Source organism: Pelobates fuscus, chromosome 11, assembly GCF_036172605.1.
Source record: "Pelobates fuscus isolate aPelFus1 chromosome 11, aPelFus1.pri, whole genome shotgun sequence".
NCBI lineage: Eukaryota > Metazoa > Chordata > Amphibia > Anura > Pelobatidae > Pelobates > Pelobates fuscus.
Window position 1 is genome coordinate 118981803 of NC_086327.1, and position 21811 is coordinate 119003613.

General features: G+C 41.4%; 1 protein-coding gene across 4 annotated transcripts in view; it reads right to left on the minus strand.

Annotated features, from left to right (window-relative positions):
- The window catches only part of USP28 (ubiquitin specific peptidase 28), a 52372-nt gene that overhangs the window by 23692 nt on the left and 6869 nt on the right, over nucleotides 1–21811 (minus strand). For 3 of the 4 annotated variants that reach the window (XM_063436480.1, XM_063436479.1, XM_063436481.1), the window contains exons 2-11: nucleotides 21715–21792; nucleotides 19641–19758; nucleotides 18369–18468; nucleotides 17769–17931; nucleotides 15747–15833; nucleotides 12186–12323; nucleotides 10808–10881; nucleotides 8665–8741; nucleotides 5318–5466; nucleotides 2283–2410 (exon numbers count right to left, since the gene is read on the minus strand). In XM_063436480.1, the coding sequence (XP_063292550.1) occupies nucleotides 2283–2410; nucleotides 5318–5466; nucleotides 8665–8741; nucleotides 10808–10881; nucleotides 12186–12323; nucleotides 15747–15833; nucleotides 17769–17931; nucleotides 18369–18468; nucleotides 19641–19758; nucleotides 21715–21792 (1112 nt within the window). Of the gene's footprint in view, nucleotides 1–2282; nucleotides 2411–5317; nucleotides 5467–8664; nucleotides 8742–9096; nucleotides 9173–10807; nucleotides 10882–12185; nucleotides 12324–15746; nucleotides 15834–17768; nucleotides 17932–18368; nucleotides 18469–19640; nucleotides 19759–21714; nucleotides 21793–21811 lie in introns of those variants that run through there. The other variant, XM_063436482.1, reaches the window with a different exon arrangement.

A 21811-nucleotide genomic window follows, 5' to 3' on the forward strand; every position in this document is an offset into this window, starting at 1 on the left:
ATGAACCTCAAAAAACTCATTAATATCAAAGCTGAATATTTTTGGAAGTAGTTTTTAGTTTGTTTTTAGTTATAGCTATTTTAGGGGGATATCTGTGTGTGCAGGTGACTATTACTGTGCATAATTATTAGGCAACTTAACAAAAAACAAATATATACCCATTTCAATTATTTATTTTTACCAGTGAAACCAATATAACATCTCAACATTCACAAATATACATTTCTGACATTCAAAAACATAACAAAAACAAATCAGTGACCAATATAGCCACCTTTCTTTGCAAGGACACTCAAAAGCCTGCCATCCATGGATTCTGTCAGTGTTTTGATCTGTTCACCATCAACATTGCGAGCAGCAGCAACCACAGCCTCCCAGACACTGTTCAGAGAGGTGTACTGTTTTCCCTCCTTGTAAATCTCACATTTGATGATGGACCACAGGTTCTCAATGGGGTTCAGATCAGGTGAACAAGGAAGCCATGTCATTAGATTTTCTTCTTTTATACCCTTTCTTGCCAGCCACGCTGTGGAGTACTTGGACGCGTGTGATGGAGCATTGTCCTGCATGAAAATCATGTTTTTCTTGAAGGATGCAGACTTCTTCCTGTACCACTGCTTGAAGACGGTGTCTTCCAGAAACTGGGAGTTGAGCTTGACTCCATCCTCAACCCGAAAAGGCCCCACAAGCTCATCTTTGATGATACCAGCCCAAACCAGTACTCCACCTCCACCTTGCTGGCGTCTGAGTCGGACTGGAGCTCTCTGCCCTTTACCAATCCATCCATCTGGCCCATCAAGACTCACTCTCATTTCATCAGTCCATAAAACCTTAGAAAAATCAGTCTTGAGATATTTCTTGGCCCAGTCTTGACGTTCAGCTTGTGTGTCTTGTTCAGTGGTGGTCGTCTTTCAGCCTTTCTTACCTTGGCCATGTCTCTGAGTATTGCACACCTTGTGCTTTCGGGCATTCCAGTGATGTTGCAGCTCTGAAATATGGCCAAACTGGTGGCAAGTGGCATCTTGGCAGCTGCACGCTCGACTTTTCTCAGTTCATGGGCAGTTATTTTGCGCCTTGGTTTCTCCACACGCTTCTTGCGACCCTGTTGACTATTTTGAATGAAACGCTTGATTGTTCGATGATCAGGCTTCAGAAGCTTTGCAATTTTAAGAGTGCTGCATCCCTCTGCAAGATATCTCACTATTTTTGACTTTTCTGAGCCTGTCAAGTCCTTCTTTTGACCCATTTTGCCAAAGGAAAGGAAGTTGCCTAATAATTATGCACACCTGATATAGGGTGTTAATGTCATTAGACCACACCCCTTCTCATTACAGAGATGCACATCACCTAATATGCTTAATTGGTAGTAGGCTTTCGAGCCTATACAGCTTGGAGTAAGACAACATGCATAAAGAGGATGATGTGGTCAAAATACTCATTTGCCTAATAATTCTGCACACAGTGTACAGCTATAAGCAATGTCTGCTAGTAACAGGTTTATTAACATCACCATCTATTCCCGATCATGTTCTGTAACAGGTGCACCCTTGCACTAAGAGGAATGCTCTTATTCACACGAGTAGGTGTATAAAACTTTCTTTTTCTGTATTGTATTTGTAACATACATAGAGCACGACGGTCCTAGCAAGTCACCTGACTTACAGCACAACTGTCCCTATGGAAATGACCGTTCCTTGTCCCTTAAAAGGATACTGTAGTGCCAAGAATACAAAGCTGTATGCCTGGCACTACCAATCCCTCTGCCTCCCCCCTCCCTGGTAAATAGAAGGTTAAAAACGCTCTATTTACTTACCTTACCCCAATGCTGATGTCCCTCGGTGCTGAATCGAAGCTCCACCACGCAACGAGCAGGGTCTTAAGCTCATGTGCGGCAAATCAATCAATGCTTTCCTATGGGGTGCTGAAGTGGTCTGGGTGCCTGAAGTGTCCCTTTAACACCAGTAAACATTATAGGCATAAGTAAGCAAATCCTGCAGTAGTAAGTAGTAACACTATTTTAACCAAGTCCAATGGGAGGGGTGGCAGCTTTGGCAAGTCCCTCCCCTTTTCCCCATTGGATCCAACGAAAAGGAAGCCTCTGTCAGTGAGTCAGGATGGTGCTTCTACCCCCAAAATAAAACAAAAATCTATTGAAATCTGCACTTTTATAAACTGCAAACAAAACTACAGATTGCAGACATAGAGCACTTTAGCAAGCTGATGTGCCTTGTGTGTGGAGAGCATTTTAAGCCAAGTACAAAGTTATCAACAATTTTCCTTACCTATCCATGAAAATTATTTCTGGAAACTCAAGCCTGTTGTGAATCTTTTCCGGCTGACCCAGAGACTGATTATACTCAAATCGAGAGAGCTCAAAGGTCAATACTGGAGGAAGCTTTGTAAACCAGCGCTATGGGAGTGAAGAGAGGGGATGGGGAGAAAGTAGAAGTTTTATAGACAGCATGGATTCTTAAACTGGTCTTTAATGATCATCCATCAGTCCTAAATTGATTAATGAAAGGTTATCTGCAAAAGCATCCTGCAGAATGACCCGATATCTTTCTGACCAAATAAACACACAATTTATAATTATATGATGTTAGTTAAAGAACGATCCGTACATCTAAAACATTTGAGTAATGCAGGGCCGTCTATAATATGAATAGGACCCTGGGCAGAGAATTTTGTTGGGCCCCCTCGGCCCTGCGACCCTCTCAATCCACCAACCCCCCAATTACGCCCAACCCCCAATCACAGACATATTGACACATACACACACAGACATATTAAAACATTCACAGATACATACTGACACACACATACACTGACACACAAATATATACTGGCCGACATATTGACACACATTCAGACATACTGACACACACACAGACGCACATACATACACACACAGACACATACACTGACAGATATACTGACACACATACAGACACACACTGACAGACGTATTGACACACACACACACAGACATGCTGACACACACAGGCATACTGACACACACAGACACATACACTGACAGATGTACTGACACACACACAGACACATACACTGACAGAAATACTAACACACACTGACAGAAGTATTGACACACACACACAGACATGCTGACACACACAGGCATACTGATATACACAGACACACTGAAACACAGACAGACGTACTGACACACACACAGACAGACGTACTGACACACACACAGACAGACATACTGACACACACATAAATAGTGACACACACACTGACAGAAGTATTGACACACAAAGAAATACTGACACACACAGACATGCTGACACACACACTGACAGAAGTATTGACACACACAGACACACTGAAACACAGACAGAAATACTGACACACACACAGACAGAAATACTGACACACACACAGACAGAAATACTGACACACACACAGACAGAAATACTGACACACACACAGACAGAAATACTGACACACACACAGACAGAAATACTGACACACACACAGACAGAAATACTGACACACACAGACAGAAATACTGACACACACACACAGACAGAAATACTGACACACACACACAGACAGAAATACTGACACACACACACAGACAGAAATACTGACACACACACAGACAGAAATACTGACACACACACACACAGACAGAAATACTGACACACACACAGACAGAAATACTGACACACACACACAGACAGAAATACTGACACAGACATACACACACAAACATACTAACATACATTTAGCCACCCTCCAACCACCCTTACCTTTTCTGGAGGGTGGTTTCCCTGGAGTCCAGTGGCAGGCTGAGGTAGTTGGGAGTTCCACTCTGAAACTCCTCTCCTCCCTGCCTTTCTCCTCCTGTGCGGCTCTAATCTCCGGTGGGAGGAAGTGACGCGCGGCACTCACTTCCTCCCATCCGGCTGCCGAACAGGAAGGGGCCCGGTCGCGCTGTTTAAGCGTAACAGCGCCCGACTGGGCCCCTGCTGGCACATGCCCACCGGGTGGCCCTTTGTGCATGGGCCACCCGGGGGCCCTCTTTAGCATGCGGGATGGTGCGGCTCTGTGCAGCCGCACTGCCGGGTCCAAGGGTGGCTGCGCAAATCACGGGGCCCACGGAGCAGCTGCTCTGGGGCCCCCCAGGAGCAACTGGGCCCGGGGCAGCTGCCCCGTTTGCCCCGCGCTAAAGACGGCCCTGGAGTAATGGATTCACTGACTGGGTGAGATTGCTTTGATTAATATAAACTATAAACAAAGCTATTTTATGAAAGATTGTACATTAGCAAAAGGATGCCACACACATTTTGAGGCCATCACCTTTGTAAATAGTTATATTTTATTTTGTCTTCCTATTTGCCGGCTTACTAATAACAGTATCTATTTATACTTTATGGACATTTACTGTGAAATTTTCAGTGCTGTTACATTATTATCTATTGTCTAAATTATTACTATTGGGTATATCTGGGGTTAAATTGGATGCTTTAATTTGGTGTCTTATTGGTTTTGGTTCATGCTAAATAAACAAACTTTTTTTGCATACTTGTCAATGCACTTGGCATAACAAAGATTTAAAAAAAAAAATCAACAAACTCTCTCTCGAGTGTGGATTCTCTCAAATTTGTAGTATTTTGTTTGGTTGTTAGTGGAAATGTACTTCAATCCAGCAACTTTTTTCCTTTTAAAGTAACACTATAGGCACCCAGACCACGTCAGCTCATTGAAGTGGTCTGAGTACCATGTCCTTTTCCCCTTTAGTCCTGCAATGTAAAACATTGCGGTTTTTGAGAAACTACCAAACAGCCAATCAAGGCACTTCCAGGGTTTTACCGGACTTTAGGTCGCCTAACTGATACTATACTCCACACACTCTACATGAGGGCATGTAGCATAGTGAAAACCCCATTGGACAGCATTGAGGCATTGCTTTACTATCGAGAGGGCCTAAAGTCCTTGCAGTGCTCATCATGAGTGCACATTAGCTACCACCCTGTCGGATAATGTCTGAAGAGCACCAACCTAGCACCTAAGGACATTGCGCTGGAATTGGCTGAGTAAATTAAGGTTTTTGTGTAACCCTTTATCTACTGAGGAGGGGTGGGGGGGAGAGGGGCAGAGGCAGTGCAGTATACTCTTTGTATATCTACTAAAATCATAATTTCCTATGAAGTGTTACTTTTAAGATTAATATTCATATGAACACTAGCAGTGTAGGGGAAAAATGTGCCCTAGATAAATATCCCAGGTCACTTTAAAATGTGATCAAGCTCACTGCAGTTTAGAATCTCTACACCAACATAATACTAACCTCTTGCCTGTACTTAACTGTACGCCCCGTTTTAACATCTTCTATTTCTCCCTCCACCATAGCACCTTCTAGACACTCACTCAGGTTGTTGAAACCATTCACTTGAAGGGGATACTGACCAAATGTCTCAACGTTGGAGAATGTTTTATCTGTTGAATGGAACACCATATTATTTTTATTTTTTTATTTGAGTAGTTCCAGGATTAGCAATTACTTAATCAAGTGAAACAGCTTACAAGTTATTATAGATGCTCAAGGAATGATAATATAGCACAGTAAATATACCAATCACAAAAACAAAACAAGATCACCTTAAAGCACCGTCTTGCCGAACTTACCTTTCCCTAATCAATCCTCTTCTCTCCCTCTCTCAGGATCTGTTCCCTTTTTTTTCCCCCTATCTGCTCTAGTTTTCATTAAAACATGAGACAAAGTAGGCACTAGTTTGTCTTATGTATTTTTCCTACACGTGACCCGCTCTGACCCACTTCCTGTGGGTCAGAGAAATTTTCACACAATGCTCACCCTTTTCTCCATGATCTCACGATGCCTCATTTCACTATTCCCGAATGTCCTGTCATTTAGACAGGACGCCGGCGATACTACCGAATTTCATACTAACAGAATGAGAACAGTTTGTTCATTCAGGTTAGGACGACATTCGGTAATTTTAGGTTGGTTCGAAATTTCATTTGAATTAATGAAACTCCAATCCGATCCGTGCTGCGGATGCATCTTGCAGTCGCTTAGTAGATAGCTTCCTAATTCCCACGGTATCAGGGAGCTATCTACTGAAAGGTTGAAAGACGACAACTTTTCAGACAACTTTACTAATACTAAGTAAAAATTACTTAGTATTGGTAATTAATCTGCCCCTACTCGCTATGCCGCGAGTAGGGGCATGTCTAGTAAACAGTGAACAGCCTGTGGCCCCTCACCCCCCCTCATAAATGGCCCTGCGAGTGAGGGCTATTGTCTTGTCACCCATAGGCGACGGATGGGGGCTAAATGAAAAGAAAATAGCCCCCCCAGGTGACTAGGGGTCCCCAAGCCCCTAGTTACCCCCCCACCCATTTTTTTTTTAACATTTGAGGTCTTTTTTCTAAAACCTTTATTTCAGCCCCCAAAAAGGCCAAATTAAAATCCACTAAACCCAACGAACTTCTAAATAAAAAAAAAAAAGAGCGCAAAAAAAAAAAAAACATACTCCAGACACTTAAAAAATATATAATCTATCTTCACCGTGCAGACTGAGTTCCGCAGGGCGGGGAAAGGCTTATAAAGCCTACCCACGCCCTGCAATTTCACCAAGAAAGTTTTGATTGGTTGGTTTTAGCCAACCAATAAGAGTGCTCTGATAGGTAAATAGTGAGCCTTACGGGTAACCAATCAGGTACCTGGGGACCCCTAGTCACCTGGGGGTGTATTTTGTCATTTAGCCCCCACACCTCGACCATGGGTGGGGTGTAAACAATAGGTTGTGTCGTCCCCCCCCCCGCTCATGGGTGAGGGCTGGGGGGACGACAATAGGTCCCCTCTTATTGTAATTTAGGACCCCCCCCATTGTTTTTTTAGTCATCCCCCACCCGCCGCTCATGGGTGGGGGTCGGGCGGGGAGGACAATAGGTCCCCCCATGCCGCTCATGGGTGGGCCGGGGAGGCACTAGGTCCCCGCCTTATTGACATTTAGCGCCCCCACCCGCCGCTCATGGGTGGGGGCCAAGGGGGACCTTATGACCCACCTTTTAGTTGAATAGCCCCCACTCGCGGGGAATGGGGGGACGACTACACTATTTCTCCCCCCCCCCCCCAGTTAATAGATGCCCACCATTTATTAGATGTGGGTGGGGGGGCTTTTTCTTTTGAGTAGACATGCCCCTACTCGTGGCATAGCGAGTAGGGGCAATCGGGATATTTCAATCTCCCTTAAGCTAATATGGAGGTCATATTGATCGATTGATTTAAATAGGTAATATGGGGGGTGTAGAGAGGCGGCCATGACACTGCCGCTTTAAGTATTATCTCACAACTATATTTTCAGTATCAATTATTTCAAATACTGTATTCTGACAGGTCAGCTCTTATGCGTACCCCATTCACCTGTTACCCTATGAGGAATCCCAGAAACGAGTGAGGTTAGGTTAAACTTAAATTAAAAGAAACTCCATTTAACAGCAAGTGCTTCATTAATAAAACAAAGATATTCGAATAACCTAGCAAATTAATTTAAAGCTGTATATAAGTTATTCTCTTTATAACCAACATCACCACAGACAAACTAAAAGTAAAAGATACAGAGCTTCACTTGCATAAAGTCCACAGATACATGAGTTTTCTGAAAGGACACTAAGCACTAAAACCACGACATCTTAAAATTTAGTGGTTTTGTGGCAAAGACCCTGTCGCTGCAATATGGGAAATGTAAGCATTGCAATTTGTGAGAAATCAAAATTTGCTAAAAAGAATTTCCATAAAAGGTATGTTTAGAATTAATATACAAATGTAAAGAAGGTATGGGATAAGATAAAATAAAGTGTAAAAAAACAAACAAAATAAACACTTTATTTTAGGTTATACAGCTGGATCCCAAACTCTTCTACATTTGTATATTATTCCGTGAGGTACCTATCTAGGAAGACCACCTTGGGAAGTTGTGTCTTTATAAGTCAAGCTATATACGATTTAGAATTAATAGTCCTAACCAGTATTTAAACTACACCCAACAGGACATTTATGCAGTATTATCTCACAATTATGTTTTCTGTATCATTTACTTAAATATTCTGACAGGTCCTCTTACGCTAACCCCATTCACCTGTTACTCTATGAGGAATCCCAGAAACGAGTGAGGTTAGGTTTAAAAAAAAATAACTTAATTTAACAGCAATTGCTTCATAATAAAACCTGGCTTTTAAGAACTGGACTTAAGCCAAGCACAGGGAAGCCTGTCCATCCTGGCCCCAACATTTAGATTCTTCTGTATAATACTACTCATGCCAACCTGTGTGTTCTGAATTTTATATAGCACAATGTCAAAACAACACATGGACAGACCAAATATGTTACATAACCGTTAGGTGCAAACTATATAGGCACTCCCTTATATGCTTCAATAAATCAATATATATACATAAGATACAGGATACAAACTATGACAGCCACACTTCATAAAAAATCTACTATTTGCCTTTTTTGTTGCTTTGTCCTTTTTTGTATTGACTATTTTGGTTGTTCTAATAAAGATTTTTTTTCTTATTAAGTGTGGCTGTCAGTGTGCATCCTGTATCTTGTATATATACTGAATTTTATATAGCATCACATTTAACTTTAAAGCAAGCAAATCTTACCTTCAAGAAACCCCTCATTAAGAAATGTGCCATAGAAAAGCTGCACCATAGGGTTCTCTGATTTCTCTCTTTGATTTCTAAAAAAAAGTTACATATGAAAAATAGGATGTATCTAAACAGACATGTATATGGCAGAGAGGAGTTTACTGGAAGTATACAAAACAATATAATAGATTTCTATAGCAAGCAAGTTACAAAACGATTGTGTTTATAAAGTACTGAAAAAGGAATGTATCAACTTTAACCTGGAATTAAAAAGCATGAAATGAGATTGTTTTTGTATAGCTTGTTATTCTATAGTGGTAACTAGAGGAATGAGATACTAGGAAACCCTGATTCAAAATGGATAAGGATCAACATCAAGTATCCCATAATCTCCGCATGTTATGAAGTTCTGTTTCAGTGTAAATGGAAAGTATTTTTTTACTCTACCTTAAAAACTGTCCGCAGGCAGGAAATCTGTATCATGTGATATAGATTATTTTAAGCAAACAAATATGTTTGAATGACTATCTGTTCCTGTCCAAATCTGAGATGATTAAATTGCGTATACGCAGAAGTAAATTCACACTGACACATGCAGTTCAGGTTAAAATAACTTCAGAAAATGTAATGGCATCTGGAGAAAAAACGGGCTCGCAGACCCTTATAAGAGCAAAATTACATCATCATTGAATATCAAGATAACAACAAATAAACATCATTAATTGGTCTATGTATTAAGTGGTAAGTTAAATGCCCTCCCATCTATATTAGTAATTGGCTTAGGGGTTTGAGTGGCTAGTGGGGCATCCTCCCATCATGGGATGTCGTCATTTCTGACAAGGGTAAGACATGCGATTCAGTCGCCATTGCTCTTTAGCACGAGGCTCACTCGATGGGAGGGGGAATCTGGCAGCCAGCCATTTTGAGTACTTGGCACCCGTTTAGCTTCAAGGTTAGTTTCTCAGGCTTTTTAGAGAATGGACATTTCATTAGCATGGGCTAGCTATGGTATACTTTGTTACATATTACAGGAACTTGATAATTCCGGTGTTAGTCATATCTTTCTAGAAAATACATACAATACATTCTCTTTCTAATAGTCTAAATGCTGTTAGGAAAATCTGTCATATAATGAAGTTAAATGGAGTTAGTGCAAGAATTTAATAAAAGGTTTAATAAAGGTTTTTTAATAATTCTACATCACATGTACTATAAAAAGTGCTACGAGCAAACAAACCCAGAACTGTAGTTTTAAATATATCTTCTGTGCCTGGACATAAGATTTTCACCTACAGCTCTCGATTGACAAATGAAAATGTGTGGCGTGACAACTTCCTTATCCCTTTGCTGTCATATGTCGGAATATATCCAAGAAAATATTTTACTTCTTGCGGTCCAATGTCAGATCTTCCCTGGAGAGTACCGCTGATCCTCCATGCCGGGTGCATATACTCTCCAGAATCCTAGGATAAATTCTGACATAGAACCGCAAAGGGTTAAAGATGCACTATGCATCATTACACTTCAGGTAGCGGGGATAGGTATAGATTATACATAAATACATACACAAGATATAATAATTGTCACAAGCTTTGTTTAATACCCAAGTGACATTTAACATATACTCAGATTATTATACACACATATACCAGTCCAGTAGACTTACTAGTGCGGTTACAGTAAGTAATACTGGGAGATTTAAGAGAACAATTTTACTAAAGCTTCACCTGCTCAACATGAGCAATATTACAAAAGTAACCCAAAAGAGATGAAAGTATAAACTTTTGATTCCTGGTACACTGATCTAACGCAAAAGAGGGGCAATAATACAATAATGTTCTGTGGGGATAAGTTTGTTAGTGTAATATAAAGCAAGAGCAATTTATCTCCAGTATTCCTTCACAAAGTGAACAGACTATACTGCCTCGTTAGCCACATGATAATGCCCAATTAAATCACGCTAGAAGGGCCCTGGCACATTTCCCTTGTGTTGCCAACGGTTTGACTTCTTCCCTGGAACTATAACTACAATGCACTGTAGAGGCTGTGGCGCTTGGAGACTTCCTTTAACATTTTGAATGGCCTAAAAGGTTAGCATTGGGGATGCGAGGATAATTGCAATTCATTTGATTGATGCCTTAAAATAAATGTAACTCACTCTCCATTAACTGCCTGTTGGAAAGCATCTTCCAGCCAGTCGAGAAGCTTGTGCGTAAACTCGCTGACATCTTGCTAGTAGGTAGAAACACAACATTAGCATATTAACACGAGCATGTATGTAAGCATTGACACGTCAGACTAATTCTCAATGTGAGACTTAAGGCCAGGACATAGAGCCATGTCTGCTTGAGTAGAAGTGAGAGTAAGGATCGATCATATTGAGTGATGCATGTGCCAGTATAATGTTCTGGCTTGTTAGAGGCTCCTTGAGGATTGATACTGAATGGGACAACAATTTTATACAAAGGACATTTAACAAAAAAAAAAAAATATATATATATATACACACATATATATATATATATATATATATATATATATTTATAGCATCACATATGCATATTGGCAGTGTACGTGTGCAATTTAATTTGGCTGGTTACCCAGTTTTTTTTTTTTTATATACTTATTCTTTTAAATACATTTCAAAAAAAGTAATTTAAAAAAAGGAACACCCCTGGCACCACATCCATTAAAGACCAGCGGAATTGTTATGATGCCAGAAGAGCCCTGACTCCATATCACAGTAAGTCCTGTGGAAGTAGCAGGATGGCGCTCCATGGCTGAACGCGAGCATTTGATTTTCTCAGCCAATGAGCACAGTCCTGCTGAATAAACCAGATTCTCCTCAAGTAGAAGAGTGATGGCAGGAGAATGCATCCACAGGTGGGACCCAAGTAAGTTGTCAAATCACTCAGAGTCTGACTACTTACCTTGAGACAATGCCAGGATACTCCTAATTGGAGTGTTCCTTGAAAAGGTTTTAAAATAAAAGGATATATCAATGTAGGGAAATGCAGTCCTATAAACAAACTGTTTTGATAAAGCTAAAAATGGTAAACAATTGCTAAATTAAACATATGTCCTTCACCCATGTTTATTATTATTATCGCCATTTATATAGCGCCAACAGATTCCGTAGCGCTTTACAATATTATGAGAGGGGGGATGTAACTATAAATAGGACAATTGCAAGAAAACTTACAGGAACAACAGGTTGAAGAGGACCCTGCTCAAACGAGCTTACAGACTATAGGAGGTGGGGTATTAGAAACGTTAGGGCAGGAAATATCAAATAGGGTTGGAGTGAAGCAGAGCTGGAGGAGAGAGTAAAGCAGTGTCCTATAGGAGAGAGCAAGAGACAGGTATATAAGGTAGAGATTACTCTGGGAGGCCATAAGCTTTCCTGAAGAGATGGGGTTTAAGGCCCTTCTTAAATGATTGAAGACTAGTGGAGAGTCTGATGGCAGTAGGCAGGCTATTCCATAATGTTGACCATTATACTTCTACCTGGCAATAAACAACCAACGTTTCCTTACCTGCTGTGCTTCTTCTGATAGAAATGCATCTTTTAAAAGTTCAACGGCTGCAGATGGATCAACAAATCTTCGATTAGATCCAACCATTAGGGCAAAGAGACACTGAAGTTCTTGCATGAAGGCAATGTTCCTTTTTTCCTGAAATATATGCAATTATTGACAAGTTGTTAAAGGGTTACTCCAACCACCATGATGACCACTACTGCTTTTTGACCTTTCTGGTTTTCACCTTAAAACACTGCACATCCAGAGATATTTTTAATTATCTACCGGGGTCTATGTTGCATCCTCCGCAAACGTGAATTATGCAACCCTTAATAGAACCACTATAGTGCCAGGAAAACAAACTCGTTTTCCTGGCTCTATAGGGTCTTTGGGTGTGTCCCCCACCCTCAGGGACCCACTCCTGCCGGGCTGAAGGGTATTAAACGCTTATCTTTCTCCAGCGCCGGGGACTCTCCCTCTTCCGACGTCATCCGCGGCAAGAGCCGCACGTGCATTCAATCAGTCCACAGGAAAGCATTTCTCAATGTTTTCCTATGGACGTTGGCATCTTCTCACTGTGAAAATCACAGTGAGCAGCGCGGAAGCGCCTCTAGCGGCTGTCAATGAGACTGCAACTGGAGGCTGGATTAACCCTATTGTAAACATAGTTTCTCGGTTTCAGGCTGCCTAATGTCAACTCTGTGCATACAAAATGTCTGTCGTCAGCACGCACTGCATACTGACGACAAATGTAACAGTTTCTCACTTGCAAGCAGAAAAGCTTCTTTGTCTCCCCTCCCTCCCAACTCCATTGGACTTTTATGTATTTATTCTTAAATCCCCAGCCCTCCCTTCCCTTTCACCCTCCCCATGGAGGCTGAGAGCACACACATGCGCCTATAAGCCCACTGAATCCTCCAATCCAGTTTTCCTGGCGCTGCAGGATCCTGCAGTGCCCCCTCCCATCCGCCCCCATGTCGCTGAAGGGGTTAAAACCCCCTTCAGCTACTTACCTGAATCCAGCGCCGATGTCTATCGGCGCTAGGTAAGGTGAGGCTCCCCCCCCCCCTCTTCCCCCTCAGGGGGGACCTGATGCGCATGCACGGCAATGGCCCCACGCGCGTTAGACCTCCCCATAGGAAAGCATTATTGAATGCTTTCCTACGGGGAAAAAAAAAATCGGACGCTGGGGGGGGTCAGTGAGGACATCCAGCGTCAGATAATGGACCAAAAGTCCGTTATGAATCCAGAAGCGTCCCAAGTGGCTGTCTGACAGCCACAGAGGGCAGACTTAGAGCTCTGGAACTGCAATATTTTAAATTTCAGCACTAAGTGCAATAGGGTCTGGGTGCCTGGAGTGTTCCTTTAACTTGAACATTACACAAATTACTTTTAGAATATACACATACCAGCAACCTTTGATCAAAGAAGTTGAACAATTTAGTTTTAAACACTTCATTGGCGTGGTTCAATGATAAATGACAAGCATTAGAGTCACAAATACAAGTCAAAAGGACTTTGCTTGGAGATAGTGAATAACACATCCTGCACAACATTTTCTTCAACAAATACAGGACTACAAGAGGAAAGCAGTTACACAATTAAAAAAATTATTTAGTATTGTCCATAGGAGAAGATCTTTCTACATAACTACAACAGTTATGTTTTATCACTGGTGTCATATGTTGGCTTTCATAAACCAAGTTAAAATGATAAAATATATCTATTAATGCACCACTTCCTTGGTTAATTGAAATTAAACTGTTTGTCACAGCCCATGTATGTCTATTAAACAGACATTTTAAGAAAGTGATTCCTTATGAAGGGGAATTTAGAGAAACATTCATGATACAGAAATTGTTCTCATCATGCTACTAATCTAATGTCTAGGTAATGGGACAAGAGCTGGAATATTGCACCATTTCCAAGTGCTAATCACTGCAATACATGCATTCTCCTTATATAAAAAAATAATTTTCCTGTACTCGACTGAGTACCTCTGCAAGGTCCGCTTCCTTGCAACTACCAGGAGACTCTGGAGCACTTCAGACCCAGTCGCCAAACTTGATAAGGGACTCTGAGAAGCTCTTCCACCAGACTCTGCTACTCTGATTGGAGCTCAGGAGACCTTCTCTCCTGTAAAGAAGAGACTATTGCATTTCCTCCACACATTAGAGGAGTCTGAATGCAGGGGGTAGAATAATTTTCATTGCACAGCACACTTATTTATCCACAGCAATGTTGACTCTCGCAGCAGTTGGACTTATATACAAGGCAACGTGCAGTACAATTGTCCCTCCCTAGCGTCACTCTGTCTGGGGACTTAATAACATTATCTCCAGCTAACACAATTGGCTTCCTGCTGTGTCCCAAAAGTCCTAGAGGCACAGCACACAAGTGCACCAGAACACCATCTCTGGACTGTACCCCCACACAATATATATCACTGGACAGTGTCACCAAGCATCCTCGCTGTACCCTGATCAGAGAATCTGCTCCCGTGTTAAATTTTAACAGGTCGCCGCTATTCTCAAATCTGGCGAGGAGTTCCAGGCATGTTGGGGCTTAATCCAGGTATCACAAGAGGGGCTCCAGGACCTCTTGGGAAGTGGGCGCTCTCAAGCCACAGGCATCATCCGATTTCTGCCTTGCCTCTCTGATCACCCCCTCCAGAAATGCGCTCTATTTGTAGATTGGGGTACCGAGCGATATTCACTTAAAGATTTACCAGACCCCATCCTGGTCAGGTGCTCAATGTATAATGCAAGTCCAAGCAATCACAAGAGGTCCTCAAGTATGGCTGGGAAGCCATGTAAGATTCCAGGGGCCAACTTTCCTGCCTCTCCCCCTCCTCCCAGGGACGTGGCAGTGAGGTCCGAGATTATGGCACGATCCAGAGAGATGGGGTCAATACCCTATAAAGGCAACAGAGTGGATGTATATGCTGATCTACCATTCTCCATCCTAACAGTGAGGAGGAAGTTGGCACCAATAGCCAGAAGACTGCGAGACTCAGCAATCAGGTACCGCTGGGGTATGGAGGGATCCCTCACAGCTGACAAGAGAGAAGAGACATTCACTCTAACATCCCTGGAGGATCCTGAACTGTTCCTGCAAAAATTAGGCATTTCACCCCAGCCGCAGTCGAGAACCTCAGTGCCCACACAGAGGACCGATAAACAGAAGGACACTGTTAAACGCAAATATAAACCACACCAGGAGGCACTACCAAGGGGCAATAATATCAGCCAAGAGTATCGGATTGTCTACACGGTTCCTAGCAAACTTAGAAGCTCATATGCCTAAACATTTGCGGACACTTGACTCTTTACTACTCCACTAATACCCGCTATGCATAATAGCTCAGGCAATTGTGAGACAGCTAGATAGGACATACATAGACTTATTTTTAGTTCATGCACCCATATGTGTTCTTGTTATGACCAACATGTTTTTCCTGTCACATATATTGGAAAAGTTGTACTAAGTTATTAACAACTTAATAAAATACGGAAAAAAAAAAACAGTAAATGCTTATTGTATCTTTTCAAAAGGTTAGCCACAAATGCAACTTACACTTCGACTTCTGCACCTTTCCAGCATACTGCGAGAGATACTATAGCTAAAGACCAGTCTTCGGAATTCCGGCAAGTGGAAAAGGGACTAAAATAAAAATACATTAAAAAATAACCTGTTTATAACAATCTATTAAGTCACGAAAGAAGCAATGCAGTTAAACAGCTGTAAGGGAAGTGAACAAAAACCAAACAACATCATCAGGTTTCAAATAAAAAAAATAGTGTTTTGCTTCAATTTCTTACAGTACAATTTAACCTTTTCTTTAAATACCAAAACCAAAAAGCAAAAATATAAGGATTCATTCCCATATTTAACCCTCAATGTGCTTGTAACAACATCTAAATTGTATTGACTGTGCATGTATTGCTGCATTTGCTTTAAGTAAACCTCATTGTTTTTAAATAAAGAAACCAGGCCTTTGATTTAATTGGTAGTTTAGGCTTTCACATTATTGCAACTCTGAAAGCGGCTCTGTGGAATGCTCAGCTGGGAACCAATCAAACTGAAGGGGTTATTTTTATCTGGGAGTAATACTAATAAACAGCAAGAAACCAATCAAGTTGCAGACCTTATGTCTAACTGTGTCTTATACTCTCATCACGCGCACCCAGGAATCATAGTGAAATGCTTGTTTTAATTGTGCGCCACTAACACCAACCATTGAGTCTAAAACACACTAAAATTAAAAAGAGCAGGATAACTCAGTGCCAAGCCCAAGTCTTTCAGCGCCCACACAAATTGGCGCTCATTCTGTTTTCCCGTTTAGCAATCTAATAGTGTAAACACAACAATTGAACAGCCAGAACCGGCCTTTGTGTTAAGTATCACATCTTGGGAATTCAGAAGAGCACGGGATCTAAACTTTAAATGTTCGCTGTCTTCTTTCAGTTAATATTCTGTTCTTTCCGAGTAAGGTAATTAGCAGTTAAGAGAGTCATCCACTTTTAGAAAACCTTTAATAGCTGCAGAAGCTTACCAGTTAAATAGCCAAACCATCATAGTTATCACAGACAATTCTATTGTCTTTCAGAAACACAGAACGAGATAATGCAAGCACTATAACAAATACTTATTGCATTGTTTATTGTGCAGGGAGGCCTTTGTCTCAGAAGACATTTGCTTATAACTGCAGTGAAACAAAGCGAGAGAGCAATTTAAATTCACTGCACCTTTAAGCCTATACATTGTTTACAGCCGTCACAGGAGGAAGCTAGGTTTCCTCCTCTGCCTGGAAAAACTATTTGTACAGAGTGAGCACACTGCATGGGTGCGTTTCATTCATGACCATACCTCTACCCAGCCTCAGAGATGCTGAAGCTGTGCACACCATAGATCAGGCAAATATGGTGCGTAATAGTGGGAATGAGGTAGTCAAACTAAGCATATCAGCATTTCCACTCAATCTAATACATAGAATGAATGTTGGAGACTGAACTACATTCAATGTGTACTTTTAGTTCAACGACTACAACTGATATGTAATTTTTAAGAATATGATATAGCGATTTAACATTCGCATCCTTCACATAATGCAACATTTTCTTCAAAGACAAATTTCATTTAAAGAGGTTGCACATATTTGTTCAGGTCACATGTATATATGCATGATAACGGTAGCAATTTTATATATGGTATTAAGTGTCTTTACACAAAGCACCCTAGTATTTTAAAAACTAAAATAACACATACAGCAGAATTTGATTGATTTGCAAAATAGTGCAGATCTCACAATTACATTCTTTATAGATACAATTTTTGTATTTTTAAAGAACATTCAAATCTCTAATTTTGACAAGAAAAAAGAAACAAAAAAAATAATTTCTCCAACCCTCTTCATGAATAGGAGGCCAAGATTCAAATCAGATGCCCTTAAGTTGTGTTGGTCCCTAGAGTGCCATTTTAAGATGGGATTTTATAAAAGAAGCAAACAATATATGTGATGTAGCTTGTGAGCACATGCCTATTTCAGAAGGATAACTTCATAAAAAACAATTAGTATAAAGCTACTTGAAAACATACCTGTATTACCGCACTAAACCAGCATGTGTTACCAATGTTCTTCAATCCTACAGGCCAGTCTCCGACCCTCCGGAAATCATTAGGGTTTGGATGATCTCCCCAAGCCTCACATCTTTTCCTCTTTGGACGGCTATTGTTTTTATTGGCTTGGGATTCATGAGATCTTGGCCAATAAAAAAAATAAGTCACTTAACATTTTTAAAGTCACCTGCATGACAGATCAGATATAAATGTATAGGAAAAGTCATTTGTGTGGTTACAACAAACAACTCAATGAAAAACTTCCACCAAGCTATTCCATACCTTACAATCTCCTGCTCCTCTCTGGATAACAAAACATTATATTTGAGCATACACTTTCAATAAGCCAGTACATATTTAGCAGTGACTGAAAGATTATCTAGAAAATGTAACCTTGGCATCCCGTGCAGCTCACAAAAACCTTAAATAACCATGTACTTAATTATTAGATTGTATTTTTATATTTTGAGCAAACAGCAATTACTGTAGAAATCAAAATTGACCTCAAGCTGTAAAACCAAAAAAGCTTCAAGGTCTCACCGCCAATACAGATATTTAATAAATTTAAAGAACCAATACCTGTTCGAATCGCCCCCCTCTAACTCAGGTTTTGTGGCTTGTAAGCTGAGAGCAATTGCTGCCTCGAGTGCTTGCTTTTCATGAGTGATGTCACCCAAACCTGGGGTAAATAAACATACATATTCAAGATAAAACAGAACAGGACATACCATGAACTAGGTTTTAGTATGTTATTGTGAAACAGAAAAAAAATGAGAGCACTATTATTTCAATATGTGCTATCAAACAAGAGTGTAAAGTTTTACAGTTCTATCTCCCCAAAGTAATCATTTGTATGATTAATCAAAAAAATATGATGTACTAATAAGTATTGATATAATAATGCTTGCCCAAAATAATTACAGCACATGCATTACAACTGGCATAATATTATTCTGATAAGGGCACATTACACGCTGATATATATATATATATATATATATGTCACTCTGTTCTCATGCTGATATGCAGGCAATCAAGCCAGCATGTTGGCATAATTGGTAAGAAGCGTTAACAGGGTCAGCAGTGCCAGAGTGGGAACAGACATAAGTTGGAGCAACGGGTGGATGTTAGAATAGCCAGAACCAACCACCAGATATCACAGTGGTGCAAGTAGCACTGAAGTAGTACTATTTATCATTCATTTTTGTGCGTAATTGCATATTTATGTTAGCTTTAGAAGGAGTTACATCCCTTGCAAAACAAGAGGTTAGAGCTTAAAGTAAACCAGTGGCTGCTATAGTTACTCTATAGCCAACAATAAAAATCTGTTCAGCCCTCACCTGTCAATCCATTCTCGACATAGACCACTACTGAGTGAGAGGGGACAGCAGGAGAATTAGCCTTCTTGGCAGTTATGTCACAGTGAATGCAGCATATGCACTGTAGCTGTTGTGGTTACTTTTCTAGCAAGCACACCTGACACTTGCTAGAGAAGTATAGAAATGTAGTGACAGATGTCATGAGGTACAGGAATGTAGTGAAAGACGACAATTAATCAGCGTGTGTGTCGTGGAGGAGCGCCCATTGTCATGGCAGTGCTGGCAGATTGCAGAGGAGTTGTCAACTTACCTGCTCCTAAAATAAATTATTAGCCTTAAGATACATTATATGTTCTGCTTTAGGCAGACGGCAAGGGCTGCGATTTTGTTAGTGTCATGACAGGTTCACGTTAAAAGTGTAGAAGCACTTTATTAAAAAATTCACATTTGTTGTCACAGTTACCATATTTTACAAAGGACAAATCACATGTACAAAATATTTTTTAGAACAGATCAGACAGTCCTTGATTACCTCTGACACTTCCACCAGCATCATCACCTGGTTCAGCTGCCACTATTTTGGAGTCTGGCTCTTTGGCACATTCATCAGTGAGAAAGCCAACAGCGCGAGTGACATCATTATTACTGGCCTAAGATGGGAAGCATATCAAAAAAGGCCATCAGGACACTTAGCAGTGAAAATATATATATACCGTATATACTCGAGTATAAGCCGAGGCCCCTAATTTTATCCCAAAAAACTGGGAAAACTTATTGACTCGAGTATAAGACTAGGGTGGGAAATGCAGCAGCTACTGGTAAATTTCTAAATAAAATTAGATCCTAAAAAAAATATATTAATTGAATATTTATTTACAGTGTGTGTATAATGAATGCAGTGTGTGCGTATGTGTGTGTGTGTGAGTGCAGCGTGTGTGTATGAGTGCAGTGTGTGTATGAGTGCAGTGTGTGTATGAGTGCAGTGTGTGTGTATGAGTGCAGTGTGTGTGTATGAGTGCAGTGTGTGTGTGCATGAATGCAGTGTGTGTGTGCATGAATGCAGTGTGTGTGTGCATGAATGCAGTGTGTGTGTGCATGAATGCAGTGTGTGTGTGCATGAATGCAGTGTGTGTGCATGAATGCAGTGTGTGTGTGCATGAATGCAGTGTGTGTGTGCATGAATGCAGTGTGTGTGTGCATGAATGCAGTGTGTGTGTGCATGAATGCAGTGTGTGTGTGCATGAATGCAGTGTGTGAATGCAGTGTGTGCAGGGCCGGTGCAAGGATATTTGCCGCCGTAGGCAAAAAAAATTTTGCCGCCCCCTCCCCCCCATATGTCCTGACTTCCCCTCCTCCTCCCTCAGTGGTCCTTACCTCCCCACCCCCGTGTTCCTTCACTCCCCCCCCCAGTGGTCCTGACTCACCCCTCCCCTAGTGGTCCTTACCCTCCCCTCCCCTAGTGGTCCTTACCCTCCCCTCCCCTAGTGGTCCTTACTTCCCCCTCCCCTCCCATAGTGGTCCTTATCCCACCCCCTCCCTCTCATAGTGATCCTTATCCCCCTTCTCCCTCCCATTGTGTTCCTTATCCCCCCCCCTCCCTCCCATAGTGGTCCATATACCCCCCCCCCCCTCCCTCCCATAATGGTCCTTATACCCCCCCTCCCTCCCATAGTGGTCCTTACCCCCCCCTCCCTCCCATAGTGGTCCTTAACCCACCCCCTCCCTCCCATAGTGGTCCTTAACCCACCCCCTCCCTCCCATAGTGGTCCTTAACCCACCCCCTCCCTCCCATAGTGGTCCTTATACCCCCCCCCCTCCCATAGTGGTCCTTATACCCCTTTTTTTTTTTTATTATTATTATTTTTTTATTATTATTATTTTTTTTATTTTTTTTTTCGTCCCCCCTCCCTGCTTGATATATGGCAGGGAGGGGGGCTCTCCTTCCCTGGTGGTCCAGTGGCAGTTCAGTGGGGGGGAGAGGGGGGCTGGCAGAGCTGTACTTACCTTTCCTGCAGCTCCTGTCAGCTCTCTCCTCCTCTGCGCCGTCCGTTCTGCTCTTCTGTCAGCTCCCAGTGTAAATCTCGCGAGAGCCGCGGCTCTCGCGAGATTTACACTGGGAGCTGACCGAGGTGCTGAACGGACCGGCGGAGGAGGAGAGAGCTGACAGGAGCTGCAGGAAAGGTAAGTACAGCTCTGCCAGCCCCCCTCTCCCCCCAGTCTGTATTATGGCAATGCAAATTGCCATAATACAGACTCTGACTCGAGTATAAGCCGAGTTGGGGTTTTTCAGCCCAAAAAATGGGCTGAAAAACTCGGCTTATACTCGAGTATATACGGTATATCTTGTAATTAAGAATACTATATAACATTTGTCAAATTATGTGAATTATAAAGATGATCACAAAAGGTAAACATAAATTATAACTTGAAACATATCAAGAAAGCACGATCTTACGTCTTAGAAGGCCCCTAGATATTTATTTTACAGCAGTGGTTGCAGGACAAATAAATAGCCATTATATGTAAAATAATACATTTCACACAAAAATCCCACACATTTAATAATGAATATAGCATGATAATCTGATGTATTTTAATGAGCTGACCTTTAGTGCTTCTCGAAGTATAACAGCATCCTGAATCCCTGTGACCTCCCTCAACTGGTTTACCAGCATTTGGCTGTCCTGAAATAAGGTAAAATAT